This window comes from Desmodus rotundus, chromosome 10 (genome assembly GCF_022682495.2).
Source record: "Desmodus rotundus isolate HL8 chromosome 10, HLdesRot8A.1, whole genome shotgun sequence".
Taxonomy (NCBI): Eukaryota; Metazoa; Chordata; class Mammalia; order Chiroptera; family Phyllostomidae; genus Desmodus; species Desmodus rotundus.
In genome coordinates, this window is record NC_071396.1 from 52149117 (window position 1) to 52172422 (window position 23306).

At 45.1% G+C, this 23306-nt stretch overlaps 1 protein-coding gene across 13 annotated transcripts in view; it reads left to right on the forward strand.

Annotated features, from left to right (window-relative positions):
* Positions 1 to 23306, forward strand: part of LOC112318016 (protocadherin gamma-C4) — a 131789-nt gene that overhangs the window by 35784 nt on the left and 72699 nt on the right. Inside the window, exon 1 of one of the 13 annotated variants that reach the window (XM_053912365.2) lies at positions 946 to 3642. The exons of 8 other annotated variants lie outside the window; for them this stretch is intronic. In XM_053912365.2, the coding sequence (XP_053768340.1) occupies positions 1246 to 3642 (2397 nt within the window). In that variant the 5' untranslated portion in view covers positions 946 to 1245. 4 more of the 13 variants (XM_053912356.2, XM_053912364.2, XM_053912355.1 and 1 more) reach the window with 4 other exon arrangements.

Genomic DNA, 23306 nt, shown 5'->3' on the forward strand with positions numbered 1-23306 from the left:
AATTTAAACATTGTTTTCTAGCATGCTGTTGTGTTTTCTGGTATTTTCCATGTAAATAAAATATGCACTTGTGTGAGTATATTTCATATGTTCTTCCATATTCAGAGGTACAATCAGTAGGGGAGCAGACAATGTTACTGACAGTTTGTGAGGCAGAAATGTAGTTATTGAGTATTTTTTAAAGTATATTTTGTTGATTATGTTATTACAGTTGTCCCAATTTTTTGGAAAAAAATATTTCCCTATCCAATTTATTAGATGCTTCAAAAACATTTTTAAACAAGCAGAAGAAATAGTCACTAAATTCAGTGAGCTACTGAAAATAAACTTTCTACAGACTATTATCTTCATCTGGAGTCATCAGAGAGGTCATGTAAGTACAGGAATGGGAACCATGTCTCAGTGCAATAGACCGTAGTGACTTTGTGTTGCAAGGCAAAATATTATTCTCCTCATAACTTTGAGGATTGATGTTACATTTGGTAACTAGGAAAATATTGTGCAATGGGAAGGAAAAGAATAGGCTAACTCTTTTTTGGTTATATTATTTCTTTGAATGAGGAAGAAAAAAGGTATGTGGTGGTAAATATACATCGTGCCCTTTTTAAGACAATTTCAGCATTACTGATACTTTCTGAAAAAATTGAAATGAATCAGCATTGAGGTGCCCAAAAAGCAAAGGAAAGAAGCATAAAACTTTAGCCAGTGTGTTTCTAATTAATAAGTATACAAAATTATTCTACTCTAACATCATTTAGACCAAGTATGTGTTATAGTCATCTTTCTATTACTAGTGAGGAATAATTATGTTAACAACTTATGTACTAAATCTATGTGACTTCCGTAAAGCCTGGGATAATGAAGTTTCTGGTGGTACAAATTAAGTATTATTAAATATATAGACATAAAAAATGTTCCAGGCAAGCACACGATTGTATTCGAAATCACTGGACCTGCCTACACTGAAGCGGCAGGGGCTGCAGTTTCCTCCCGCGGACTCTGGGCGCCGCTGTTGGCCAGAGTGCGGAGCCTGGCGGGGCGAGGGCCCCGCGCAGCCGCAGCTCCGTCTCCTCCTCTCAGACTCGCTAGCGCCAGCCTTGCCACCGCTTCCCCCTCTGGAAAAGAAGAAACCCTGACCGCCACGCAGGAGGTGAAGCCTGTTCGGAGCTCCGGACATCTGCCACCCAGAGATTACTGGTCCTCCGGCGTCCCGGGCCGGTGAGCAAGCCGAGGGGAGCAAGAGGGATGGGGAGCGGCGCTGCGCTCAGGGGCTGGGCCGAGCGGCGGCCGGTGCTCTTTCCCTTCCTGCTGGCTTTGTTCTGCCCCGCGCTCTCGGAGCCGATCCGCTACCGGATTCCCGAGGAAATGCCCGAGGGCTCGGTGGTGGGGAACCTCGCCAAGGACCTGGGACTCGGCGTGCGCGAGTTAGCGACTCGAAAACTGCGCGTCAGTTCTGAGAAGCCTTACTTCACCGTGAGCGCGGAGCGCGGGGAGTTGCTTGTGAGCGGCCGGCTGGACCGGGAGCAGATCTGCGGGAAGAAGCCAGTTTGTGCTCTGGAATTTGAGGCCGTTGCTGAAAATCCATTGAACTTTTACCACGTGAACGTGGAGATCGAGGACATTAATGATCACATGCCCAAATTCTTGCAAAATTCCTTTGAGCTGCAAATAAGTGAGTCCACAAAGCCTGAGGCCCGATTTATCTTAGGATCTGCCCATGATGCAGATATTGGTACCAATTCACTGCAGAATTACCAGCTAAGTCCCAATGATCATTTCTTACTCGTGAATAAGGAAAAATTAGATGGTAGTAAATACCCTGAGCTAGTACTGAAGATGCCTTTAGACCGGGAGGAGCAGAAGTCCTACCACTTGACCTTGACTGCCTTGGACTGCGGGGATCCACCCCTAAGCAGCACGGCACAGATACAAGTCCTAGTGACTGATGCCAATGACAACCCTCCAATGTTCAGCCAAGAGCTCTACAGGGTGAGCCTACTGGAAAACGTGATCCCAGGCACCACAGTGATTCGAGTGATGGCCACCGATCAGGACGAGGGTGTCAATGCCGAGATCACCTTCTCTTTCACCGAAGCAGGCCAGATCACCCAGTTTGACCTAAATTCTACTACTGGGGAAATTATGACTCGACATATGTTAGATTTTGAGGAGGTCAAAGAGTATTCCATAGTTTTGGAAGCAAGGGATGGTGGCGGAATGATTGCCCAATGTACCGTGGAGATAGAAGTCTTAGACGTAAATGATAATATCCCAGAAATGATATTCCAGTCTCTACCAGATCTTATTATGGAGGACACCAGGCTCGGAACATATATTGCTTTACTTAAAATCCGTGACAGGGATTCCGGAGATAATGGAGAAGTCACTTGTAAATTAGAAGGTGATGTTCCGTTTAAATTGCTAAGTTCTTCAAGAAACACGTATAAATTAGTGACAGATGGAGTTCTAGACCGCGAGCAGATCCCTGAATACAATGTTACCTTCATAGCCACTGACAAGGGCCAGCCGCCCCTCTCCTCCAGCACCACCATCACAGTACACATTGGAGACGTCAATGACAACGCCCCGGTTTTCCAACAGTCCGCCTACCTGGTCCACGTGCCAGAAAACAACCCGCCAGGTGCCTCCATAGCGCAGGTCAGCGCTTCCGACCCTGACTTGGGACCCAACGGCCTCATCTCCTACTCCATCGTGGCCAGCGACCTGGAGCCACGGACGCTGTGGTCCTACGTGTCCGTGAACGCCCAGAGCGGCGTGGTGTTCGCGCAGCGAGCCTTCGACCACGAGCAGCTGCGCGCCTTCCAGCTGACTCTGCAGGCCCGCGACCAGGGCTCACCCGCGCTCAGCGCCAACGTCAGCCTGCGCGTGTTGGTGACCGACCGCAACGACAACGCGCCAAGGGTGCTTTACCCGGCGCTGGGGCCCGACGGCTCTGCGCTCTTCGACACTGTGCCGCGCGCCGCGCAGCCCGGCTACCTGGTCACCAAGGTGGTGGCGGTGGACGCGGACTCGGGCCACAATGCCTGGCTGTCCTACCACGTGCTGCAGGCCAGCGAGCCTGGACTGTTCAGCCTGGGGCTGCGCACGGGCGAGGTGCGCACAGCGCGTGCTTTGGGCGACAGGGACGTTGCCCGCCAACGCCTGCTGGTCGCTGTGCGAGACGGGGGACAGCCGCCTCTCTCGGCCACCGCCACGCTACACCTGGTCTTCGCTGACAGCCCTCAAGAGGTACTGCCGGACCTCAGTGACCGCCTCACACCCTCTGACCCCCAGGCTGAGCTGCAGTTTTATCTGGTGGTGGCCTTGGCCTTGATCTCCGTGCTCTTCCTCCTGGCGGTGATTCTGGCGGTTGCCCTGCGCCTTCGACGCTCCTCCAGCCCCACCACCTGGAGCTGCTTTCAGCCGGGTCTCTGTACCAAGACTGAACCTGTGGGTCCCCCCATCTACAGTGAAGGGACTTTGCCTTATTCCTACAATCTGTGCGTTGCCCAAACTGGAAAGACAGAGTTTAATTTTCTAAAATGTAAGGAGCAGTTGAGTTCAGGACAAGATATACTTTGTGGTGATTCATCTGGGGCCTTATTTCCACTTTGTAATTCCAATGAGTCGACTTCCCATCAGGTGAGTTTCCTTTAAACATAACCAGCTTCTTATGGTCTACCCAGTTCTCCATACTCACAGGAAAACATACAATTTTTAAATCTAAAAGTTGTTTTAAGAAAATTGTAGCCAGTCAAAAAGTTGTCATATCATTCTTCAAAGGAGACTGAAATCAGACCAATGATGTGTCTTTCAGGGATGTCTTACCAGGCTCATATTTAGGAAGCAGCAAGGGTGTGATTTTGTCTACAAAGGAAAATATTAGGCAATGTGATAGGCTCTCTCATAAAAGCTTATGAGATTTTCTCCTAAATTTTTCTTCCTATCACTTAGTAAGGGTTTTTTTCCCCCCAGCCTGGGCATTCTGTAAATGTAAAAGTAGGCATTTAAATAAGCATTTAGAGCAAAAATAAGCTAAAATTTGGTATTTTCTTAACTGATTTAATTTATGGTTTCCATACTAATCTGATGTTTTTGTGTCATATTTACTTCCCTTTTGTTTCTAAAGCACCTAGAATAATATATCTTAACCTGGGTTTTTATGTAGATGAGTCCATTGTAACTCTACGCAATGTACTCTGTGTGTGTTTGTGTGTGTGTAAGACCCCTGGGCTTAGCAATAGGCCCATTATGCTCACAAGAAAATAAAAGCATGTTCTCCCTACTTGCAGCATAGGTCTTTCTAGCTTAATTTGTATTGAAGCTCATTCTGTAGACTCTTTCATCAAACAAAAGAGTGTTTTGACCCTTTTTTTTTTTGCAACTTTGAACAAATATAGCTAGATGTCTTCTAGTTATTATATTATCTCTAGGAGAAAAAGAGTTGAATTCTTCAAATTCTAGACAAAATTGCTAAGCCAATGTGTAAACAAGTATATATGCATGATAATACACTCTTTCAGCCTTTTTCTGGATCTCCCTTAGCTTTACATACTGCTGAAGACACATTTCTTTGTATTGGCACTTTCTGACTCCTTAGTGATAATTATGTGTTCCTCTTTTTTTTTTTGTGTGGTCCTTTTGATCAAAGTACTCACAGAGGTAAAAATAACTGTAGACATATGTCTACCTTAAGAATTTTAAGAATTTTATTAAGTCTCATTGGTGGAAGAATGGATTGGAGATTTCATTTTAAATTCATTTGTACCTTTCAAGTGTCTTGAAATAGAAAAAGTATAAATAATAAAACAGGAAAACCATATAATCTCTGATAAAACTTGAAAGTAAAAGAACTTAACCTGTTAAGATTTTATAATATTAATTTGAAACATTATCAATGTGACATTTTAAAGGAAAATTAAAAAGCAAAAATCTACAGATATCTTACTATAATGATTAATTAGTTCAATCCAAATAAAAAAACTTCTGAGTCAATCATCTTTAATTGGTCTATTTTAGTCTAAGAATGAATTAATTGCCAGTGAGTTTTTACTTATTTGAAGACATTTACAATAAAGCTTAGAGCATAATAAATAAAATTTGATAATATGTTTTTAAAAGTGTAAATGTCTTCCAGAAATGTAATTTAATGTCCTGCTAACTCATATATCTAATCATTTTATACTACTTTGTAAAACTTTAACTCTACTTCATCCCATGCTTCTTGGCAATTACTTTTAAAGTATGAATTCAGGGACAAATCATATAAATCAAAACAAACTGTAAAAAGCAAGTAGTATTTTTTTTCTCTCCATAATCTAGCAAAAAGTATTACAAATCTAAGTGGGTGCAGTAACTGTTTAGGGCTCTAAGCGCCGCTGTTCACCTAATTTGGAGATCAATGTAACCAAACGCTATCCGGATACTCAGGGTTCCCACCTCACAAAACCCTGCAGATCCCACAAATCAGCTGCAGGGCTGCAGCGAACTCCGAACTCCGTCCTAATTTGGGACATTCCAGCTTTCCATAGGATGATCTCCGTAGCTGCAGCATAGAGGTAAACAAGACACATCTGCTCAAGGAAGATTCTGAGTGGATTCCATAACGAAAGAAGAATGGCCACTCCAAAGAATTACGGAGGACGCGGTGAGCTGGTCCTGCTGTGCGCGCTCCTGGGCACGCTGTGGGAGATGGGGAGGGGACAGATTCACTATTCCGTGCCAGAAGAGAGCGACAAAGGATCCTTCGTGGGAAACATCTCCAAGGATCTGGGGCTGGAGTCACAGGAGCTGGCAAAGCATGGAGTCCGCATCGTCTCCAGAGGTAGGACGCAGCTTTTTGCTCTAAACCAGAGAAGCGGCAGCTTGGTCACCGCGGGAAGGATAGACAGGGAGGAGCTCTGCGCTCAGAGCACTCGGTGTCTTGTAAATATCAACATCCTGGTTGAGGATAGAGGAAAACTTTTTGGGATAGAAATAGAAATCACTGATATCAATGATAATAACCCGAAATTCCAGGCTGATAATCTGGAAGTAAAAATTAACGAAATCGCTGTGCCTGGCACACGTTATCCACTCCCAGAGGCTGTTGATCCAGATGTGGGCTTGAATTCCCTGCAGAGCTACCAGCTCAGCCCCAATCACCACTTCTCCCTGGACGTGCAAACTGGAGAGGACGGGACTATAAACCCTGAGTTGGTGCTAGAGCGCACCCTGGACCGGGAGGAAGAGGCTGCTCACAACTTGGTGCTCATCGCCTCTGATGGAGGGGAGCCTCGTCGCTCCAGCACAGTGCACATCAAAGTGATAGTGTTGGATGTGAATGACAATGCCCCAGTGTTTGCTCAACCAATCTACCGAATGACAGTCCCAGAGAACGTGCCCCCTGGCACCCTACTGCTTACTGTAAGAGCTAGTGACCTGGATGAGGGAGCCAATGGAGAAGTGGCATATAAATTCTGGAAAATTAGTGAAAAACAATCTCCATTATTCCAGCTTAATGAAAACACGGGGGAAATTTCAACAGCAAAGAGTCTAGATTATGAAGATTGTGCATTTTATGAAATGGAAATACAAGCTGAAGATGTGGGGGCTCTTATGGGGAAGACGAAAGTGCTCATTTCGGTGGAAGATGTAAATGACAATAAACCTGAAGTGACTGTTACATCTTTGTTTAGCCCGGTCTTGGAAAATACGCTTCCTGGAACAGTAATTGCCTTCTTAAATGTGCATGACCGAGACTCCGGGAAGAATGGTCAAGTTGTCTGTTACATACATGACATTTTGCCTTTTCAATTAGAAAAGTCAATAGATAACTATTATAAATTAGTGACATGGAAATATTTGGACCGGGAAAAGATCTCTATGTACAATATCACAGTGATGGCCTCAGACCTAGGAACCCCACCTTTATCTACTGAAACTCACATCATTTTGCATGTGGCAGACACCAATGACAATCCACCCACTTTCTCTCATGCCTCCTACTCAGCCTATGTCCCGGAGAACAACCCTAGAGGAGCTTCCATCTTCTCTGTGACTGCCCACGATCCTGACAGTAGCAAGAATGCCCAGGTTACTTATTCCCTGATGGAGGACACTACCATGGGGGCACCTCTCTCCTCTTACGTCTCCATCAACTCTGACACCGGTGTGCTGTATGCACTGCGTTCCTTCGACTATGAGCAGATCAGAGACTTACAGCTACTGGTGATTGCCAGGGATAATGGAGACCCTCCACTCAGTAGCAATGTGTCACTGAGTCTGTTCATTCTGGACCAGAATGACAACATGCCTGAAATTCTGTACCCCTCACTCCCCACTGACGGTTCCACTGGCGTGGAGCTGGCACCCCGCTCTGCAGAGCCTGGCTACCTGGTGACCAAGGTGGTGGCAGTGGACAGAGACTCAGGCCAGAATGCCTGGCTGTCCTACCGCCTGCTGAAGGCCAGTGAGCCAGGGCTCTTCGTGGTGGGGCTGCACACGGGCGAGGTGCGCACTGCGCGTGCCCTGCTGGACAGAGATGCGCTCAAGCAGAGCCTGGTGATAGCAGTCCAGGACCATGGCCAGCCTCCTCTCTCAGCCACTGTTATGCTCACTGTGGCCGTGGCAGACAGCATCCCAGATGTCTTAGCTGACCTGGGCAACATCAAGAACCCCACCAGCTCTGATGATTCAGACCTCACGTTGTACCTGGTGGTGGCTGTGGCCATTGTCTCCTGTGTCTTCCTTGCCTTTGTGGTTGTGCTGCTGGCACTCAGACTATGGAGATGGCACAAGTCCAGTCTGCTTCAGCCTTCAGTCAGAGGGTTGGTGGACCTGCCAGCCTCAAGCTTTGTGGGTGTGGAAGGAGTACAGGCATTCCTGCAGACCTATTGCCATGAGGTCTCTCTCACTGCAGACTCGGGGAAGAGTCATCTGATATTCCCACAGCCCAATTATGCTGACACGCTCATAAGCCAGGAGAGCTGTGAGAAAAACAATTCTTTGTTAACATCCATAGATTTTCATGAAGGTAAGGATGAAGCTGCTTCTGTACAGGTGAGTTTAGTTTTTGTCTACATTTATTTCTGATGAATTTTTAAAATAAATTTATGTGTTTTGAAACATATATTATGAAGAAAGTTTAAAATATTTTAAGGTATACCACAAAATTTTAGGGGTTATTTTAGTGGTGATATCATAAAATTGAGCTGTAACTATCACAGTTTGCTTCGTTTGCTTCCCAAAAGATTGGACACAACTGTTTAAATGTGAACTCTCAACCTTTTAAAGGCTTCCATATTTTACTATAATTATGACTTATCATTCCTTCACTTAAGAAGTAGTTGCCCAACCACAGAAGGTAAGTTTGTTTTATATATAGGAATATATATGTTCCTAAATTAGAACTGAGAGGAAATTATTGAGATTCCTAAATCCTTGGATAAGCTTAGTAGAAATAAAATACATCACAGAATTTTTAGCATTGTGTTCAGGGTTTGAACCTAAAGCTAAGCTCTGAAAGATTCCTTCACTTTAAACCTCTTTTCTGAGCCCTGTGTATACATTAGTACCCTTCAAAACTTTAATGCTTCTTATATTTCCAAATGCAAACATATTTCAATGGTGGATCCTGGTGGTAGGTTTGACTGGTCTCTAAATGTTGAGTTTGTGTGTCGGTGGTCACCCAGGTTCATACAAAGAGAGATGTGGAATCTGAAGTCTAAAAGAGCCATTGCCCCTTCCCCAAAAGCAAACCAACAAAATCAGATTTGAAGTAAAATGTAGTTTTAAACTGTTGAAAGAGACTTCTGTAAAATACAGAAGACCATGTTTCAGTAGAATTCCAATGAGCTGTTTTGATGGCGCAGCCATGTGAAATGTGCTGTGTTCTATGGTGAGAGAGGTTGAGAATGTTGGATCAAAGAACAGAAATTGCATGTACACAAATTCTAAACAAGCTAATCAATTCAACTGAATACGATTCTGTCTCAACTATGTGTATGTCTTCTGTATTCCTTATAGCATTTTTAAAGATTTTAGTTATTTATCTTTAGAGAGGGGAAGGGAGAGAGAAAGAGAGGGAGAGAAACATCAATGTGTGGTTGCCTCTCACACGCCCCCTGCAAGCCAGGCCTGTGCCCTGACTGGGGATGGAGCCTGCGACCCTTTGGGTGGAAGGCCTGCACTCAATCCACTGAGCTACATCATCCAGGGCCCTTGTTACAGCATTTTAATGAATGCTAACCCCTGATTTTCATCATCAGGTGGAAGCAGAAAATACAATAATTTATGTGTTAGTAATAAAAAAGGCATTTCCCAAGGATGGTGCAGTGTTCCCTCCTATTTTGCATATACACTTGGTGGGAGTTTCTATTTTCTGTAATGTTTCTGTAACTTTCTATTTTCTGTAATGTTTGGGTGCACAGTCATTTAAGGTGACAGCTATATTATTGACACTTTGCAATTTTAAAAAGTATGTGGAAAGTTGCCTTGATAAAAAATAAAATTCTTACTCTTAGTCAAAACATTCACTAATTTTTTAAAAATGAAAGAATTAGAATGAAATATCTCTATATTCAGTAAATTTATTTAATATACATATGAGCTCAATTCCTCCAATTCCAAAGTCATTACTTCAGTATAACATAGGTACATAAATAAGAAAGTAATTCAGCCTATTGGAATATCCCTTTGTGACTTTATGTTGAAGAATGGATGAACACTTCCCCAGTAACTTTTAAGAGTGAACTTACATATTGAGTATGACATAAGCCAAGTAATTTTGAGATATGAAGAAGAGGGTAGAGTAAATCATGCCTTGGCTACACCATAGGGATGTTTTTTATTGAACGAATACTTCCCAAGGAGTCATAAGAGTAAAAAGAAATTATTTAATAAACAGAGTATTGATATTATCAAAAGGAGGAGATGTTTGAGGATTGGCACAAAATCACACAACTTTACCAGTAATTTTAACAGTATTGATGTTCTCAACATCAATGTGGTGTGAAATAGCATTAATTATGTAGAAATGTTGGGGCAAAACATAGGAATCAATAAAAGAAAGTCGGAATTTATTTCACATGTCATAGCTAATAAAGATAGGAGTTTGTGAAATCAGTAGAGGGTAAACTCCGAGGGCAATACCTGTATCTTACCCATTGTTATGTTGCCACGAATACAGGCAGAACTTAGCGCAAGGCAAGACTTCAATGTAGGCTTGCAGAATGGTGAAATGAATACAAGGTGGGGAGAAGTGGGTTTACAGTTGTGAGCTCAAGTTTGTTCTTGTGTTACTATTTATTAAGTATTATATATTTTCCATATGAGCAACTATAAACCTATTTTTGCTCCACACTGTAATGTAGGTTTGTATAAAAACCCAACATGATGTCTAATAATTTGAAAACTAGAGTAAAGATACCTTAAAGAAGACCTTATAATGCAAGATATAAATATATTACCAAAAAACATGGCTTGTTCAGGCAAGCACACGATTGTATTCGAAATCACTGGACCTGCCTACACTGAAGCGGCAGGGGCTGCAGTTTCCTCCCGCGGACTCTGGGCGCCGCTGTTGGCCAGAGTGCGGAGCCTGGCGGGGCGAGGGCCCCGCGCAGCCGCAGCTCCGTCTCCTCCTCTCAGACTCGCTAGCGCCAGCCTTGCCACCGCTTCCCCCTCTGGAAAAGAAGAAACCCTGACCGCCACGCAGGAGGTGAAGCCTGTTCGGAGCTCCGGACATCTGCCACCCAGAGATTACTGGTCCTCCGGCGTCCCGGGCCGGTGAGCAAGCCGAGGGGAGCAAGAGGGATGGGGAGCGGCGCTGCGCTCAGGGGCTGGGCCGAGCGGCCGCCGGTGCTCTTTCCCTTCCTGCTGGCTTTGTTCTGCCCGGCGCTCTCGGAGCTGATCCGCTACCGGATTCCCGAGGAAATGCCCGAGGGCTCGGTGGTGGGGAACCTCGCCAAGGACCTGGGACTCGGCGTGCGCGAGTTAGCGACTCGAAAACTGCGCGTCAGTTCTGAGAAGCCTTACTTCACCGTGAGCGCGGAGCGCGGGGAGTTGCTTGTGAGCGGCCGGCTGGACCGGGAGCAGATCTGCGGGAAGAAGCCAGTTTGTGCTCTGGAATTTGAGGCCGTTGCTGAAAATCCATTGAACTTTTACCACGTGAACGTGGAGATCGAGGACATTAATGATCACATGCCCAAATTCTTGCAAAATTCCTTTGAGCTGCAAATAAGCGAGTCCACCCTGCCAAGCACGAGATTTATATTAGAAGTAGCGGAAGATGGAGACATTGGCCTAAACTCTTTGCAGAATTATAAACTCTCTCTCAGCCCTAGTTTCTCATTGATAAATAAGGAGAAACAAGATGGTAGTAAATACCCAGAACTGAAATTGGAGAAACCCTTAGACCGGGAACAACAGAGTTATCATCGGTTAGTTCTTACTGCTTTGGACGGCGGAGATCCACCCCTAAGCGGCACTACAGAGCTCAGGATCCAGGTCACTGACGCCAATGATAACGCCCCTGTGTTCACCCAGGACATATACAGAGTCAGTCTACCAGAAAACGTGCCCCCAGGCACCTCTGTGCTGCAAGTGTCAGCCACCGACCTGGACGAGGGTGCCAACTCAGAAATAACTTATTCCTTCTACAGGACTGGGCAAGTTTTCCATCTGAATTCAAAGAGTGGGGAAATTACCACTTTAAGGACACTGGATTTTGAAGAAATCAAAGAATATTCTATAGTAGTGGAAGGAAGGGATGGTGGAGGATTGGCTGCACAATGTACAGTTGAAATTAACATTCAAGATGAAAATGACAACATTCCAGAAATTGCATTCCATTCTCTAGTAGAAATGATTTTGGAAAACGCAGTGTCGGGAATGTTAATTGCGTTGATCAAAATACATGACCACGATTCTGGGGAAAATGGGGAAGTTAATTGTAGATTAGAGGGTGAAGTCCCTTTTCAGATAATCTCTTTGTCCAAAAGTTCATATAAATTGGTAACATACGGAACCCTCGACCGGGAGCAGACCCCTGAGTACAATATCACCATCACAGCCACTGACAGAGGCAAGCCGCCCCTCTCCTCCAGCACCACCATCACCCTGCACATCACCGACGTCAATGACAATCCTCCAGTTTTCCAACAGTCCGCCTACCTGGTTCATGTGCCAGAAAACAACCCGCCCGGGGCCTCCATAGCGCAGGTCAGCGCTTCCGACCCCGACCTGGGACCCAACGGCCTCATCTCCTACTCCATCGTGGCCAGCGACCTGGAGCCACGGACGCTGTGGTCCTACGTGTCCGTGAACGCCCAGAGCGGCGTGGTGTTCGCGCAGCGAGCCTTCGACCACGAGCAGCTGCGCGCCTTCCAGCTGACTCTGCAGGCCCGCGACCAGGGCTCACCCGCGCTCAGCGCCAACGTCAGCCTGCGCGTGTTGGTGACCGACCGCAACGACAACGCGCCAAGGGTGCTTTACCCGGCGCTGGGGCCCGACGGCTCTGCGCTCTTTGACACGGTGCCGCGCGCCGCGCAGCCTGGCTACCTGGTCACCAAGGTGGTGGCGGTGGACGCGGACTCGGGCCACAATGCCTGGCTGTCCTACCACGTGCTGCAGGCCAGCGAGCCTGGACTGTTCAGCCTGGGGCTGCGCACGGGCGAGGTGCGCACAGCGCGTGCTTTGGGCGACAGGGACGTTGCCCGCCAACGCCTGCTGGTCGCTGTGCGAGACGGGGGACAGCCGCCTCTCTCGGCCACCGCCACGCTACACCTGGTCTTCGCTGACAGCCCTCAAGAGGTACTGCCGGACCTCAGTGACCGCCTCACACCCTCTGACCCCCAGGCTGAGCTGCAGTTTTATCTGGTGGTGGCCTTGGCCTTGATCTCCGTGCTCTTCCTCCTGGCGGTGATTCTGGCGGTTGCCCTGCGCCTTCGACGCTCCTCCAGCCCCACCACCTGGAGCTGCTTTCAGCCGGGTCTCTGTACCAAGACTGAACCTGTGGGTCCCCCCATCTACAGTGAAGGGACTTTGCCTTATTCCTACAATCTGTGCGTTGCCCAAACTGGAAAGACAGAGTTTAATTTTCTAAAATGTAAGGAGCAGTTGAGTTCAGGACAAGATATACTTTGTGGTGATTCATCTGGGGCCTTATTTCCACTTTGTAATTCCAATGAGTCAACTTCCCATCCTGAAACACTAACAGCGGTGAGTTTTATTTAAGTGTCTAGTCCTTTTCATCATCTACCCAATTGTTCACATTTATATGAAAACATATTTCCAATTCTCGTGAGTTTTCTTAGGAATATTATAGCCTGACAGAAAGCTGTACTTCTATTCTTCAAGGGAAGTGGTGAGTTGAAAGTAGTTATGTTCGGCAAAATGAAGTTACCTTACCAAAGTTTGGATTTACAAAATAGTGAGGGTGTGCTCTTCTTTCACAGCAAAAGTATTGCACCAAAATTTTTTAAATCCTCACCTGAGGATTTGTTTCTTGATTGTAGAGAAGGAGGAAGGGTGGGAGGGGGAGAGAGAGAGAAAGAGAGAAACACCAATGTGAGAGAAACACAGTCGGTTGCCTCTCTCCTATGTGTTGTGGTGGGGGTGAGGGCGAGGGTGGATGGAAGCAACATAGGTATGTGATGTGCCCTGAGCAGGGATGGAACCTGCAATCTTTGATGTATGGATGAGGTTCCAATCAGCTGAGCATCCAGCCAGAGCAATTTTGTACTAATTTCTTATCCCTTTTTCAGAGCTATTGAAATGTACTCACTAATTTTCTCATTCCTTATTTAACATGTTAAAATTTTTATTATAAGTAAATATTAAAGTAGGCAATCATTTAAATCATCCTTGAGCAAAGAAAATACTACCAGGTATTTTTCTTCACTGATTCCACTGGTAGTGTTTCTGTCCCTTTTTTATGTTAATTCATCATGTCTGATTCCTTATATCTACCTATTTATGATTCTTTGAATACCTTAACATTGTAAGAAAAGTAATCTGCATGTGTTGTGTGTGTGTGTGAGAATGAGACTCAATGAACTCACTAGAAAAATCCAAATCATTATCTAACTTCCTTCAAGTTTTCTTGAATGTAAAATCTCCCTCTTCCTCATTATGGTTATCAGAAGGAGAAACTTGATAAAGGAAAAGGAAATGCTATTGCGTCTATCACTTACTCTCATCCCTGATCGATATTTTTAAAAGAAGATAAAGGGGAAAAGACACTAGATCTGTCTTATTATTTGGAGCCTTAAACATTAGTGACTAGAACTTTTCTCATCATCATCGTATCTGTAGAAGGGAAGGAGAATGCTAAATTTTCCATTTTAAAGGCAAAAAGTTCCAATTTCATGCATACACAAATTTACCACTCAATGAGTCCCAGTCTTTTGCTTGGCTTCCCCTAGGAACTGCCTTAGTAAATGGTGGCTTTATGAACTGCTGAAAGAAATGTCTTATAATGGCACTTACTTTTTACTTTCTAGAGGTAATAACTTGTCTACGTCTTGTGTTCTTTTTCCCAAATTATTACATAAGTTTCAGTAACTCTGAGAATAAGAAGTTTAAGACTGCTTTAAAACTGCATGATTTCTTGATGAAAGGATTGAAATGAAAACCTGCTTTTCAGTGTATGTTCATCTGAATCTTCCAAATGCATTACGTATTCATATGGAACACTTTCTAAAAATGAAGTAGCATAAGTTTTACAATCACAAATATGTCAAATTTAAAAACCAATGCTTTTTAAATTTAGCAATATTAGGTGAGAAATTCTATCACTATTGCCTAACTTAAATTATTTTTGTAAGTAAAATTTTAAGGAAAACTTACTTGAGAACTTTTACTATCAAAAAATTAACCTTATAAAATAACCTGAAAGTGAAAGATCTGTCCATATACATTCACTCTGTATAAATTATGTAAGATACACATATGTCTAAAATTAAAAATAGCCAAATTCTACCCAGAACTAGAGTAAGTTAATTTGATATTAAGAAAAATGGCAATTTAATAACATACTTAATAGAAATTCCATTCCACTTCATTTTCAACTAAGATATCCACAAGATGATTGCTTTTGAAATAGGAATATAAGAAACAGAGAAATCTAAAAAGCATAATTAGAAGAGAGTAGTGTGTCTTTCAGTCATCTCTGATAAATACTGGATTGCGTATCTCAGTGAGTGCAGTAACGGCTTAGGACTCTGAGCGTCGCTGTTCGCCAACTCTAAGAAAAGCTCAAACGGCTGCATCCGGATATTATAATCTGCAACTACACAAAGCCTGGCGGATCCCTCAAACCGACTCTGGGACTGCAGCAAAACTCAGACTCTTAATTCCGAGCATTCTGGTTTTCTCCTGAGGAAAGACATCACCATAATTTGCAGGATAAAAAAAAGAACCTAAGGAGTCAGCGTGCACAAAAGCTCTCTGAAAAAATCCGGAGTGGAGCAACAATGGCGGCTCCAACGAATAGCCCGAACCACAGACGACTGGTCCTGCTGTGCCTAATCCTGGGGAGATTGTGGGAGATCCGGGCCAGCCAGATCCGCTACTCCGTGCCTGAAGAGACAGTAAAAGGCTATATTGTGGGCAACATCTCCAAGGACTTGGGGCTGGAGCCCCGGGAGCTGGCGGAGCGGGGAGTCCGCATCGTCTCCAGAGGTAGGACGCAGCTTTTTGCTCTGAACCCGCGAAGTGGCAGCTTGGTCACCGCAGGCAGGATAGACAGGGAGGAGCTCTGCTCCCAGAGTGTACAATGTCTGTTTAACTTTAAAGTCCTGGTTGAAGACAGAGTGCGACTTTATGGAATAGAAATAGAAGTCACTGATGTGAACGACAATGCTCCAAAATTCCAGGCTGAAAATCTGGAAATAAAAATTAATGAAATCACTGTGCCTGGCACACGTTATCCACTCCCAGAGGCTGTTGATCCAGATGTGGGCTTGAATTCCCTGCAGAGCTACCAGCTCAGCCCCAATCACCACTTCTCCCTGGACATGCAAACTGGAGAGGACGGGACTATGAACCCAGGGCTGGTGCTGGATCATGCTCTGGACCGGGAGGAAGAGGCTGCTCACAACTTGGTGCTCATCGCCTCTGATGGAGGGGAGCCTCGTCGCTCCAGCACAGTGCACATCAAAGTAACAGTGTTGGATGTGAATGACAATGCCCCAGTGTTTGCTCAACCGATCTACCGAATGACAGTCCCAGAGAACGTGCCCCCTGGCACCCTACTGCTTACTGTAAGAGCTAGTGACCTGGATGAGGGAGCCAATGGAGAAGTGGCATATAAATTCTGGAAAATTAGTGAAAAACAATCTCCATTATTCCAGCTTAATGAAAACACGGGGGAAATTTCAACAGCAAAGAGTCTAGATTATGAAGATTGTGCATTTTATGAAATGGAAATACAAGCTGAAGATGGTGGTGGGTTGAAGGCATGGACCAAAGTGCTCATTTCGGTGGAAGATGTAAATGACAACAGACCAGAAGTGATCGTTACGTCTCTGTTTAGTCCAGTCAGGGAAGATGCTCCTCAAGGAACTGTAGTCGTTCTTTTCAATGCTCATGACCGAGACTCCGGGAAGAATGGTCAAGTTGTTTGTTCCATCCAGGAAATCCTACCTTTTCAATTAGAAAAGTCAATAGAAGACTACTACAGATTGTTGACATCCCAAATTCTTGATCGAGAAAAAACCTCTGAATATAACATCACAGTGACCTCAACAGACAGAGGAACACCACCCCTGTCCACAGAAATTCACATCACTGTGCATGTGATTGACATCAACGATAATCCACCTTCCTTCTCTCAAACCTCCTACTCAGTCTATCTCCCGGAGAACAACCTTAGAGGCACCTCTATCTTCTCTGTAACAGCCCATGACCCTGACAGCAATGAGAATGCCAGAGTTATTTACTCCCTGGCTGAAGACACCATCCAAGGGGAACCTCTCTCCTCCTATGTCTCCATCAACTCAGACACTGGTGTGCTTTACGCACTTTGCTCCTTCGACTATGAGCAGTTTCGGGATCTACAGATGCAGGTGATGGCCACTGACAGTGGGGACCCACCACTCAGCAGCAACGTGTCTCTAAGCCTGTTTGTTCTGGACCAGAACGACAATGCACCAGAGATCCTGTACCCCTCACTCCCCACTGATGGTTCCACTGGGGTGGAGCTGGCACCCCGATCTGCAGAGCCTGGCTACCTGGTGACCAAGGTGGTGGCAGTGGACAGAGACTCAGGCCAGAATGCCTGGCTGTCCTACCGCCTGCTGAAGGCCAGTGAGCCAGGGCTCTTCGTGGTGGGGCTGCACACGGGCGAGGTGCGCACTGCGCGTGCCCTGCTGGACAGAGACTCGCTCAAGCAGAGCCTGGTGGTGGCCGTCCAGGACCATGGCCAGCCTCCTCTCTCAGCAACTGTCACACTCACTGTGGCCGTGGCTGACAGCATTCCAGATGTGCTGGCTGATCTGAGCAGTCTTGAGCCCTCTGCCAACCCTGAGGACTCCAGCCTCACGTTGTACCTGGTGGTGGCAGTGGCTGCTGTGTCCTGTGTCTTTCTTGCCTTTGTCATCATGCTGTTGACACTCAGGCTGAGGCGCTGGCACATGTCACATCTGCTCAAGGCTTCAGGAGGGGGGTTGGCGGGTGTGCCGGCCTCGCACTTTGTGGGTGTGGACGGGGTGCGGGCGTTCCTGCAGACCTATTCCCAGGAGGTCTCCCTCACTTCAGACTCTCGGAAGAGTCACCTGATCTTCCCACAGCCCAACTACGCTGACACGCTCATCAGCCAGGAGAGCTGTGAGAAAAAGGATCCTTTGTGCCTTTCAGATGATTCCAGGTTTCCTATAGAAGACACCCCTTTGGTTCCAGTGAGTTCAATTTTTTTCTTTACTTTTGATTACAATTGGTTTTCTCTGCAAGTGTTTGCACTTAAGGTAGGATATGTTGATATTTACATGTTTCTCAACATTTAAGTGTTTACTGGGCTCAATTTTTGTTCTGACACCTCTAGAAGGCATTTATTAGTTACATCACTGACATAATTTTCATTTTCTCTTAATATTTAACTGGGTCAACAAAACCTTCCTTTGGGTGCTGCTCTCATGATCTAATATTAACCTGAGATTTTTGGATGGGGTTCCTTGATTAGTTACCCTGGGTCACTATTAATTTTAGGGCTGGTTTTCCCTTCCTGAAACTTATTGTTATCTCCAGTGGCCACACTGTGGAATTCTTACTTGAAAAAGATTACTACAGACTATACTATTTTTGTAAGGGTAAATCAGTGAGAAGGCAAATGCATTCCTCCCGGATAAACAATTGATGGCCGAAATGTACTGCTTCATCACCCATTTCCAAACCCTATTAAAGCATACTTTATTCTTTTAATGGTGAAAATTTAACATCCTTGTTTTCATGCCCTCAAGGTTTAATTTCCTAATGCTATAAGGTCAAATCATTAATAGATTGGAACTCTTATTTCCTATATTTTATGCCTGCTCAAGAGGCATTTCTGAGACTGAATACTCTGAGGGGACAAAACAAGGAAAATAAAAATTATTCTCCAACGATGTTATCTATGGCTCAATTCTTCAACCTTTGAGGACTGAAGTAAATCTGAATATGGGAGATGATTTAGGAAAATATCCTCAGGAATTGCTAGGAAGGTTCTAAGAATTCTTTACTGGCTTTTCACTACCAAGAAAAGAATATGTATTATTTAATTTTATTTTATATATACTGTCATTTCAAGTAATAAATGATACTCTAGAAGAGTTTCATAATAAGCTTTGAAGCTGACTCAAAATACTATTCTAAACATGCTGAATATAAGGGCTAATATGACATACAGACATTATAATTATTTCAAATACTCTCTATTCCTAAGCTACTGAGGAAAATAAATCATTTGTGGTTACATTTTTAACTATATAGTAAAGGCATATTTCACTTAAAGTTTCTGCCCTGGGGAGTAATCTTTAGTACTTAGTATTCATAAATGTTAAAAATGGGTATAATTTGAAAAAGTTTAAGAACAAGTATTGATGAAAGCTTTTATGTCATGGTAGGTAACTACTATTCTCTATTATAAAAATGTCACTGCCTGTAAAAACAGAACACAAGGCTCACTGGATGGATAATTGGGCTGAATGTGGAAAATGATAAATTCTAGTTTTCTTGAGCTAGGTAGGACTTTGCATTGGTAAGAGATTATATAACATAACAGTCTTAAAGATAAAATTCTTGCTCACTTTAATGTCTCATATTTTGAAAAGTTAATTAAAATATGTTGGATTTGCTTCAAAATAATGAGGGGAGGTAATATTTATTAAACAAGATGGTCTTGTGTTGATCATTTTTGCAGTTGGGTGTTGGGTATAGAAAGATTTAGTAATAATGCTCCCTACTTTTGTATAAGTTTGTAGTTTTCTATAGTAAATTTTATGAATTTTATGAGTATATAGGCATCCTATGTAAAATAAAATTCGGGGCCATTATATAAATACATTTTTGAAGAGAGAAAGAGAAATATATGGATTCTGGAGTATAAATTGGATTCAACACTAGAAAGTCAGACTGCAGTTCCACACGGGGACTCTGGGCGCCGCTGTCGGCCAGTGCAGGGCGAGCGCTGACGCTCAGGATTCCTCAGCCTGTAGCCTAGGATTTCCTGCGCAGCCTCCAACAGAGGGAAACCCGCTTACACTATGGTTCTCGGGTGCGCAGACTCGCCCAGCACCAGCTATTGTTCCCAGCCCCAAGACTGGGGGCTCCGCCCGTCCTGGGCTGAATGCTCCTCCATTGCGGTAGTGAGCACTTTCTCCAACTGGGAAGACTGAGACCCAGCGGAAACTGGAGCGCAAGATGGGAGGGAGCTGCGCGCAGAGACGCGGAGCCGGCCGGCTGCAGGTACTGTTTCCCCTCCTGCTGCCTTTGTTCTACCGCGCGCTCTGCGATCCGATCCGCTACTCGATTCCCGAGGAGCTGGCCAAGGGCTCCGTGGTGGGGAACCTGGCCAAAGATCTAGAGCTCAGTGTCCTGGATGTATCGGCTCGGAAGCTGCGAGTTAGCGCGGAGAAGCTGCTTTTCAATGTAGACGCGGTGAGCGGGGACTTACTCGTGAAGGAGCGAATAGACCGTGAGCAGATTTGCAAAGAGAGAAGAAGATGTGAGTTGCAGTTGGAAGCCGTGGTGGAAAATCCCTTAAATATTTTCCATATCATTGTGAATGTTGAGGATATTAATGACCATGCTCCTCAATTCGATAAAAAAGAAATACATTTAGAAATTACTGAATCTGCATCCGCAGGTGCACGAATATCCCTCGACCCTGCCATTGATCCCGATATAAACGAGAACTCAATTAAAGATTATCAGATAAATCCTAACCCTTATTTCACATTAATAGTTAGAGTTAATTCCGATGGTGGCAAATACCCAGAGTTGTCTTTGGAGAAACCCCTAGACCGGGAAGAGCAGCAGTCTCACCACTTGATATTGACTGCCTTGGACGGAGGGGACCCGCCACGAAGTGCCACAGTACGAGTAGAAATTTTTGTCAGGGACACCAATGACAACCCCCCAGTGTTCAGCAAAGACGAATATAGAGTCAGTATAAGTGAAAATCTGCCCCCTGGGTCCTCCATATTGCAGGTGACAGCCACTGATCAGGATGAGGGAGACAATGCCGAAATACATTACTACTTCAGGAGCACTGATCAGCGTACGAGGCACATGTTCTCACTGGGTGAGAAAACAGGCATGATTAAGAATAACCAGTCATTGGATTTCGAGGACATGGAAAGATATACTATGGAAGTGGAAGCAAAGGATGGAGGTGGTCTCTCTACCCAATGCAAAGTAATCATAGAAATCTTAGATGAAAACGACAACAGCCCAGAAATAATCATCACTTCTCTCTCTGATGAGATTTTGGAGAATTCCCGTCCAGGAATGGTTGTTGCCCTCTTCAAGACAAGGGACCGGGATTATGGAGGAAATGGAGAAGTCATATGTAATATAGGAAAAGATGTTCCTTTCAAGATTTACTCCTCTTCTAATAATTACTACAAGCTGGTGACAGATGGGGCTCTAGACCGAGAGCAGACTCCACAATACAACGTCACCATTACAGCCACGGACAGAGGCAAGCCGCCCCTCTCCTCCAGCACCACCATCACCCTGCACATCACCGACATCAACGACAATCCTCCAGTTTTCCAACAGTCCGCCTACCTGGTCCACGTGCCAGAAAACAACCCACCTGGGGCCTCCATAGCGCAGGTCAGCGCTTCCGACCCCGACCTGGGACCCAACGGCCTCATCTCCTACTCCATCGTGGCCAGCGACCTGGAGCCACGGGAGCTCTCGTCCTACGTGTCCGTGAACTCGCAGAGCGGCGTGGTGTTCGCGCAGCGAGCCTTCGACCACGAGCAGCTGCGCGCCTTCCAGCTGACTCTGCAGGCCCGCGACCAGGGCTCACCCGCGCTCAGCGCCAACGTCAGCCTGCGCGTGTTGGTGACCGACCGCAACGACAACGCGCCAAGGGTGCTTTACCCGGCGCTGGGGCCCGACGGCTCTGCGCTCTTTGACACGGTGCCGCGCGCCGCGCAGCCCGGCTACCTGGTCACCAAGGTGGTGGCGGTGGACGCGGACTCGGGCCACAATGCCTGGCTGTCCTACCACGTGCTGCAGGCCAGCGAGCCTGGACTGTTCAGCCTGGGGCTGCGCACGGGCGAGGTGCGCACAGCGCGTGCTTTGGGCGACAGGGACGTGGCCCGCCAGCGCCTGCTGGTCGCTGTGCGAGACGGGGGACAGCCGCCCCTCTCGGCCACTGTCACGCTGCTCCTGGTCTTCGCTGACAGCCTACAAGAGGCCCTGCCGGATCTCAGCGAGCGTCCCACACCCTCTGACCCTCAGGCTGAGCTGCAGTTTTATCTGGTGGTGGCCTTGGCCTTGATCTCGGTGCTCTTCCTCCTGGCGGTGATTCTGGCGGTTGCCCTGCGCCTGCGTAGCTCCTCCAGCCCGTTTGCTTGGGGCTGCTTTCAGCCTGGTCTCTGCTCCAAGTCTGGACCTGTGGTCCCTCCCAACTACAGCGAAGGAACATTGCCCTATTCCTACAATCTGTGCGTTGCCCAAACTGGAAAGACAGAGTTTAATTTCCTACAATGTAGTGAGCCCTTGCGTTCCACTCAAGACATAGTTTGTGGTGATTCTTCTGGGGCCTTAATTTCACTTCAGGGTGAAAAAGATTTGGCTTCACATCCTCAAACCCTCACACCGGTGAGTTTCATTTTCCTGTCTTTTGTAATATTCTACTAGTGTCTCCTATTTCATCTTCAGATCTAGAATCATTTTTAGGAAATCCATAAGTAGTCACCATCTTGTTGTCTGTGTTCACTTTTGGCTGATTATATTTTTCAAGATTTACTTGGTTCATAAGTTGCTCTATAATTCAGGAAGAATGTTACTAAATTGGAGATATCTTGTGAAGCTCAAATTAGCGGACAGAGGCTTGGCTTCTTGCCAAATAAATAAATAATAACCCATCGGTTTAAATCTGCTAAGATTTAAAATAAATTTTCTGTATCATTCTATGTTTTAAAAGTTTAATGACATTGTTACTCATTGAATAGTAAAGCAAGTGCTCCTTTGAAAGAAACATTTATTGCAAACAATCTTATACGTGCATTTAGATATCTTTCTTCATTATTTTAATAAGTTTTAAGACTGTAAGTATTGGAGGGGGTGATGAATAGATCCATGAATTCCTGAAATTTGTGCAAAGTTATAGATGTATGCATTTTTCTTGGGAGAGGAGTATAAATTTTGTTTCCATTGCCGAGGTTTCCATGGTCCCCAAAACTTAATACTAACTACCTTAGAGGAAATTTTCTCTTCAACGTTTGGTCCTTCTGGCTTTCTTCTTATATTTACTTATCTTTTCTTGGAGCTCAAGTTGTATTCTTTCACAATCTTCTTTCCTCTACATTGCAAGATCAGGAATTTCCAAGAAAGCAAATGAAATGCTCTTGCCTGTATATTCAGTTGCTGTCTTGGATTGTCTGATATAAAATCTTGGAAGACAAAAAATAAAAGATAAAATCATCGAAAAGTTCCATACTTGGGGCACAATACATAAATACTTCTGAACAACCTTTTCTCTGTATGAAAGAAGTGAGCCACTAAACCCTTCACCTTTGAGGTAAGAGCTGCTGCTGGGTTTGATGGGTACATACGATTGAAGATATGCGTATCACTTTACTTTGGGCTTCCATACAAATCGCTAAGAGAAG